General features: G+C 40.5%; 1 protein-coding gene across 4 annotated transcripts; it reads right to left on the reverse strand.

Annotated features, from left to right (window-relative positions):
* Nucleotides 1–1,311: 1,311 nt before the first annotated feature.
* On the reverse strand, nucleotides 1,312–6,518 carry LOC115687645 (uncharacterized). Of its 4 annotated transcripts, none has more exons than XM_056317531.1 (3): nucleotides 6,374–6,480; nucleotides 2,851–2,987; nucleotides 1,312–2,654 (listed from the first exon to the last, which is right to left on the reverse strand). In XM_056317531.1, exon 3 carries the CDS (start codon nucleotides 2,645–2,647, stop codon nucleotides 1,562–1,564), a length of 1,086 nt encoding a protein of 361 aa, XP_056173506.1. In that variant the 5' UTR covers nucleotides 2,648–2,654; nucleotides 2,851–2,987; nucleotides 6,374–6,480; the 3' UTR covers nucleotides 1,312–1,561. The 4 variants fall into 4 exon arrangements, with proteins under 4 accessions (XP_056173506.1, XP_056173508.1, XP_056173507.1 ...); XM_056317533.1 differs by having other exon boundaries at nucleotides 1,312–2,657; XM_056317532.1 differs by lacking the exon at nucleotides 2,851–2,987 and having other exon boundaries at nucleotides 6,374–6,518.
* Between the last annotated feature and the right edge of the window lie 1,265 nt (nucleotides 6,519–7,783).

Raw genomic sequence — 7,783 nt, forward strand, 5'->3', positions numbered from 1 at the left:
CATGGCTAGGCGAGGCCCGATCTCGCCGGCGGCAAGACAAGGCACGACCTCACCGGATCTGGCGAGATCGGGCCTCACCCAGCCATGGCAAGGCTCGCCTTCGCCGTTGCCGGCGAGGCTCGCCCTCGCCAGCCGCTGGGCGAGGCCCGACCTCGCCGGATCTGGCAAGGTCGAGCCTCGTCAGCGACTGGGCAAGGCACGACCTCGCCAATGGCCGGCGAGGCTTGCCCTCACCGGCGCCGGCCTCTGGCCTCTGGTCGGTCGCCGGTCCGGCGACTGGCTGGAGGAAGGAGGGAGGGGAGGGAAAAAAAAAAGAAAAGAAAGAAAATAAAATAATAAATAAAAATTCAAAAAAATATTAAAATTGTTCACGTCAGCGCCGGTGATCGGTCGGCGTCTACAATAGCAAAACCCAGCCAAAATTGGCTAGAAGGACTGAATGGTACAAAGACAAAAGGTTTAGGACTGAATTGGCACCAATGCAAAAGGTTTAAGACTGAATTGACACAAAAAAAAAGTTTAGGACTAAATTGGCACCAATACAAAAGGTTTAGGACTTTTTGGCACTTTTCCCCTTGAATTGAATAGGCAGAGTGAAAAGTTATGCCATGGATTCATGTACTTTTAAGCTAAGCTTTGGCTCCATCCGTTTTGCTAAAAAATGAATTATTTGGAAATAAAAGTTTTTAGAAATATCATTTATATTGCTTATAAATATAAATAAATGAAAGATATTTTCATTATTCACGAAAGATGTTTAAACATAAACTGTTATCGAAAATGAAAACATCTTTCTCTTTCTAATTATTTCTAGCAATACAAGCAATCATTTTTAGGAAAATATTTTTCCAATTATTTATTTTTTGTGAAACAAACCAAGCCTAATCAATGAAAATGCCATCAAGAAAAGCCCCACCCGAAGAAAAATAATGATCAATTCCATTAAAATTATCAAACTGGTGCCTTCGAGACAATCTATTCCAAACCAAATTTTGTTTTTCAAATAACTCTCAAACTGATACCTCTAATCCAAATTTACTATCCATTAGCATTTCGTTCAATATCATATCCAAATACGTGAATTCTTCACGTTGCATTTTTTATTCACCACGTCAAGTACGTGTTGCAATCATACGTTGTGTGTGACATGTAAGTACTTTAATGAGATACTAGCTAGAATGTTAATGAAGGGTAAATTTAGGTCAAAGTACCAATTTTATAAATTCTCGTGAGACAAAACTTAATTTGAAGTTAACGTGTCCTAGGTACAAGTTTTGGATTTTTAACGGTATTAACCAAAAAAAAAAAAAGGGAACCAAGAAACCCTTTAGTCCAGACGTCCTCATTCACGCATCAAACTGGTCAAATCGCTGCAATGATAGAGAAAGGAGAAGAACGAAAATTCAAATTTCCTTGACGCTGCGTTGCGTCAACTAGGAATGACGTGAAGAAAGATTGTTCAAACTAAAATATTTATTTATCCGGTGTCCTGAGGGAGAAAAGCGCGACATACAGAGGGGATAGGAGAATCGTCCATACACCCCTTTCGGAACGAACCTCTCTAACTTGGAATTGGAATCACAGATGATTCTGCCCCGCTAGCATCCCAGTCATATTCATCAAGGCACTCGGACCCCCGCCCTTCCTCTTCCAACTTTCCTAACCGCTTGATCAGTTTTTCCTCAAATTCATCACGCAAATGCTTCCGCGGAATGGTTTTGTCCGCTCCCCCCTGTCCCCAAACGCCCACTAGCGCCTTTTCGTTCCTCGAGCCATCCAAGAGGTCAAACGCTTCTTTTAGAGAAGCGTCGTCTGGTCCCCATAGTTTAAGGCCTGAGTACGGTTCCCCATCCAGCGTGAGACCGTCCTCAAATCTACCCATCTCGTGCAATTCTTTCACTTCAGTCATAAGGTCACTCCCAACATCCACCACCTTGGAAGGAGAAAGGAAACGCACCATTGTAACTGGTCTGAACTTGGCGACTCGATCCTCCAGTGTTTCTCCTTTAAAATAGTCAGCAGCATTAGTTAGTGTCATACCAGCAGTGCCTTCTTCCGATCCATTGACCAAGTTGAACCCTGTCCAATCTGGTCCAGTTTGATCACCTATATGCTTCAGGAAGGTTTTGTCCACTCCCCACTGTTGAGCAGGACGCACTAGGAGCACCCTGCCGCCACAGTTGATCTCCCAGGAGATGAGCCTTTCTGGTTGAGAAGCTTGTCCCACTAGTTCACCTGGTCGTATTTCGAAGCCTGGGTCTTGTTCCACATCCAGCGTGAGACCGTCCTCAAATCTACCCATCTTGTGCAATTCTTCCACTTCAGTCTTAAGGTCATTCACCTCATTCTCCAATATGAGAGGAGAAAGGAAATGCCCCTCTTCAAGTTTTCGTCCTACCCTGTGGACTCGATCCTCCACCGATGCTACACTTTGCATCCAAAAGTCAACTTCTTCCTTCCTTTTCTTTCCTGGTCGCCTCTCTTCCTGCTCTAGTTCGAAACTTACGTCAGCCTTCTTGGCCGACAACATTCCCATAGTCCTTTTCAGAGAACCCATCTTCCCTTTGACTTTGTTGGTGTCGCTGCTGACCTTTCGAACCAAATCGACGGCATATTGGACGCCGTCCAGAATTTTGGTGGCATCCATTGGAAGACTGCTGAGAGCATTAGGGGAAAAATGTTGCCAATCAGTATTCCAAGTACAAAACTTTTTAGCTTTCAGAATATATATTTTGACTTATATCCAATGATCGAGTACCTCAGTTTTTTGGTGTGTTAACTGTTAATTAGTATTCGAAGTGCAAGACAAAAACAAAAGTGGAAGGACTCTAAAAAAAGAAAGAAGCGTACAGCCACGATTTGGGTAGTCCTGGTGAAATTTGCTAGGGGAAAACCGGCGGGGATATAAAACTACTTAATTCGCTTGGGTGGCTGACTCAACATGCAATAGTCTTCATGTGGTTGTATGAAATATGCTGTGCCATAATCTACACATATAAAATTATTCTTTTTTAGATCAGTTTCCCAAAGAAAGCAAGGCAAAATTATTCTTAAAATTAACTTATTGTCTGAAAACAAGGAATTAATTGATATAAGAAAATCAAATGAAATATGGCCAAGCTATCAGTGTATTATGGGGTAATGAAGCATTCGAAATAGATTGCTTTTTCCTTTAATAAACATAGTTTCATTAGCTACTGAATCAATTATACCAGCAATTTGAGATAGATCAAATGTGTCAAGGACATTAACAAAGGAAGACATCAACAAAACAAAAATATAGCAAAGAGGACTAGAGAGAGTAAGAAATGCTATATGTATTATGAAAAACATAAAACCAAATGATGTGACAAGTGTTATTGATCAATAACACTAGAGAGAGTAAGAAAGGCATTCTTTGCATCAGATCCAACTTTTGAAATAAAAGATGACACAGGTGATTGCTGTGATTTTACATCATTTAGTAAAGAGAGTAAGAATTCATTCACTCCGACCCTATTGATCAACATTACACACGGAGCCCACCAAATTCAGCAGTACACATGGATTCAAAGTCCGTGCACCTGATCTATGCAATGACTTTCAAGTTTGATAGCATCTATTTAATAAAGTTATAACTGAGGATATGAACCATGCACTAATAGAGGAAAAAGTGAAGCAGGCTATGTTCCAGTTAGGTGCCTTAAAAACTCCTGTACTTGATGGCTTTGCAGGAATCTTCTTTCAGACTTTTTGGGATGTAGTGTAGTTGGGCCTTTAACAGCTAAAGAAATCATCGGTTTCTTCCATGCAGGTCAGCTTCCTTCTATAATGAACTTGACAAATATCATTTTGACACTCGGAAATCGAGTCCCTGAGGAGTTTTATCACTTAGATTTGGTCTGTGTAGCTTTGTGACCAGAATCATATAACAATCCTCGCTAATAGTCTAAATCTTTTTCTTCCGGACATCATCCCCCCTAATCAATGTGCCTTTCGTCAGTTTTACACAATTCCAAGACAATATTGTGATTGCTCATGAACGTTTTCATTAGATATTGAGAACAAGGGACTCAAAGAGTGGTGTGCCGCTACAACCGGTATGAGCAAGACCTATGATAGTGGGGGTATTCAGCAAAAAGTCATTGAAAAAACGGGTTTTGATCCTATATGGATCAAATGGATCATGACTTGTGTATCAACTTATAAATAATAGACTAGTTAGAAATAGGAAAGAGTTCAGCATCGCAAGATCTTCTCAGGTGAATAGACAAGGAGACCCCAATCTCCATTGCTATTTACAATTTTCGCTGATGTCTTGTCTGCCTAACTCGATAAGGCGGTCATCTGCATTAAAATGAAGGGTGCCAAGGTGAAAAGGAGCTGCCTCAGTTATCCCAGTCTTTTTTTGCTGATGGTTATCTGTTCTTTTTAGAAGCTTCTGGTTCTAATTTTAGGACATTGAAGGAACTTTTAGAATCTAATTACCTTGCATGAGGTCAAGAAATTAGTGTGCAGAATCTGCTGTCTTTCAGTACTGGTTCTTCCCAGAACACTAAGAAAGAAATGTGTAATGCTGTAGGTATGCCTTCTGCTGAGAATTCTGATAAATACCTGGGGTTTCCTTTAATCTGGGCCTCCGGGGGAAATCTAAATGTGAGGCAGTAAACTTTTTAAGGGATAGCATGGCTAGAAATATGCTCAGGTGGAAACGGTTATTTCTTTCTCAAGCTGGAAGAGATGTGTGTAAATGAGTAAAGAGCGTGATTTCCAACTATTAGTGGGGACAGAGGGAACAAGAAGGTAAATTCATTGCAAGAGTTGGCAGTGTCTTACTCAACCTAAATTCGTGGGAGGATAAGGATTCATATTCTTTCTGTGTTTGATGGGGCCTTGCTAATGAAACTTCAAAACTTGCCCCGAGAACAACTAAAGATTTGATGGACAGAAAAGAAATTGCACGTGTCGAATGGACCAGAGAAGGTAGGGTTCCTATACCATTCTCTATGGGTGAAGGTGCTGAAAGGAATTTGTTAGCCTAATTGCTCCTTTATTTAAGCTAAACAAAGGAGCAAGAGCTTCTGGGGGATGGACCAGTCTACTAGAAGGAATGGAGATAGTCGGACAAGGAGTAATGTGGCAAGTTTATCATGGAAAGAATGTCAGCACGTGGAATGAAGATGGCTACCAAGACTAGAGGGATGTCAATTAAAATCAGTAGGTGGAGTATGTCAGTAGAAGCATGTTAATGGAGAGCCTAATTGACAAGGAGACCAATGCACGGTACTTCTCGCCCATCCAACCAAATCTGCGCAGGGATAAGAAATTGGCTGTTCAAAGTGTCACTATCGGTGTGGGCAACTCACAGCAATATCTGCATTATATTTTTTGGAATTGTGAAGGAGATACCATGCAAGAAGGGACATTTAAGCTCACATAAATTGAATCAGAAGGCAGGGAAGACCATCTTGGTGTACTGACTCTCCTCCCAAACAGAACAACTACGGGCCATTTCTGATGCAATGGTGCAGAACAAGGCTAGCTGTTGTCTTTCTGGCAAGGAAGAACCTGTTGAGCATATGCTTGGCCTCTTTTGTTTGGAACGGTGTATTGGGCATTAAAATTGAAAGGGCAAATGTTGCCACCTTGAATGCATTGTGGACGAATTTAAGCTCCGGAGATGCAAAGTCGGTACAACAAGGTATATCTGGTCTTTCAACCAAGATTTCCTGAGCAGTTTGAATCAATCTCAGTGGAGAATATCATTAGGAAGTCCAATGAAAAAGCCAATTGGATATCATTGGCTGCTAGTGCTAATTGGAAGATGGGTCCTCGGAATCGGATTCCTTTAATGACAAGGCTTTTCCCCCATTAACAGTTTTTTTGCCTCAGGTCAACCAAAAGCGAAAGAGGTTAGCCAATCATTCACAATTGACTAGATCATGATGAATCTGTGTCAGAACAAGGGTTTCTACACTGATCGGCACGACGCAGCTTGAGTAGTAAAGCCTTGTGTAAAGAGTACACGTGTTTGGATTACTAATTGGGGGAATACTAGGCGATCCGAAACTCTTTTGGATTGAAGCATTTCTTTTGGCAAGAAAAAGAGACAAAAGCCAAACTTAGCAGCGTATCGTATCATGGTAATATGCTCATGAACTAACAGATCTACAATCTAGAAAAGAGAGAACAGACAAACGACACAACACCGGATGTAAATTTTATTTTTTTTCCGTATCTTGTGTGAAGGATGTCTGAAATAAAATCAAGAAAAGCTAGGCACAGCAATTTACCAGTAGCAGTTACATGAAGAGAGCGCAAGAAAATTTAGGGCAAAGAGAAAGAAAGCTCCAAATTTTCACCAAATTTTCCCACTAATCTAAAGCAGACTCACCTGGCAAAAGCTTGCTGATGATTCCCCGATGAAAAAATGCCCGCGACGGAGAAGCGGGAGTCCAGGAAAATGGTGGAATGAAGAGAAGCAAGAATCTTTTAGCCCAAAAAAAAAATAATTAAAAAATAAAAGAAAGAAAGGAAGCAAAAGTCTTGACTCTGAGGCATAGGGTCCACGGGGGACACCTGCCTTGAAGATGATTTTAGTTTAATTGAAAAATTTTAAGCCCCGAGATAAGATCATTCGATCATGACGTCTATACTTCTGAACATCAATCCAAGATCAGGACTCATTTCCTACCCTCCGATGCTTGCTTCTATCTTGCGGACCGATAAGGGCTTTTCCAGCATAATAGTCTTCGGGTAATCGAGAGAATAACGACCCATTATGAGCCATAAATTTTTAAAAGAGTAGACTCCACAATAATTTATAATTATTTATTATGCGATTTTTTATTGTCCAGAACATACTGTTGTTCTCACAGTTGATTAAAGACTCTCACACAATCATTTCTCGTGCAATAATCGTCAGTGATATTAGTTAGATCCTGCCAAAGATAATTAGCAATGTCGCTGTGGTCGGCGAAGGCATCACCCCCTCACCTAGAGCTAGCGAGGGCCACGAAGCCCTCAACTGTGGCTAGCGAGGGTATCTCGACCCTCGGCCCCCTCACCTAGATCCGACGACCTTCGCCAGCTATCACTAAGGTCGCGGACCAGCATAGGGACATAAGGGAAAAAAGGAAAGGAAAAAATAGGAAACAAAATCAGAAAAATTTAAAAGGATTGCAAATATTGTCAATGTCAGTGCCGGTTGTGCCACGTAGGACGGTTGTCGTCCAGGTCAATATTGCAGGTCAAAATTGACCAAAAAGGGTTGCATTAGTAAATCGTCAAAATGTTTATGACTAAATTGGCCAAATTGAAAAATAAAAAACTGAATAGGCAACCATAAATAGGTTTATGACATTTTTTGATAATTTTTCTGGTTTGTTCATACGATACTTACACTTTTCTTGCCATTTATAACCATCTTAATGTAAATTTTAACAATACTCTTATTCTTATCTGGATTATCTACGCACTGAAAGCTAATGCGGATCCGGATATTCAAGCACTTTATTAAAATAAGTGGCAAAGTTTAGAAATGATTTATTCATACAGAAACGAAAAACGATATCTGCAGCATCTAATTGCCAAGACCCGGCAATTATGAATAGACACAGGTTGTTATTAAAGACAAAAACAGGAAATCTTGATTTTTACATATAGATTATTTGTGTTGCAGGAAATAATATTTATTATTATAATCCTTTGTGTTCTCAAAACGAAATTTTTTTATGTCCGGCAACTATCAAGAGCATTGGGAAAAGTGCCAAAAAAGTCCTAAACATTTTGTATTAGTGCCAAT

The sequence above is a fragment of the Syzygium oleosum genome, unplaced genomic scaffold (assembly GCF_021117445.2).
Source record: "Syzygium oleosum isolate NSW1041296 unplaced genomic scaffold, Sole_v2.1 Sole_v2.13, whole genome shotgun sequence".
NCBI lineage: Eukaryota > Viridiplantae > Streptophyta > Magnoliopsida > Myrtales > Myrtaceae > Syzygium > Syzygium oleosum.

Bases quoted from the DNA above. Each gene is read 5' to 3' on its own strand.
- LOC115687645 (XM_056317532.1), bottom strand. From the start codon at position 2,647: ATGGATGCCACCAAAATTCTGGACGGCGTCCAATATGCCGTCGATTTG.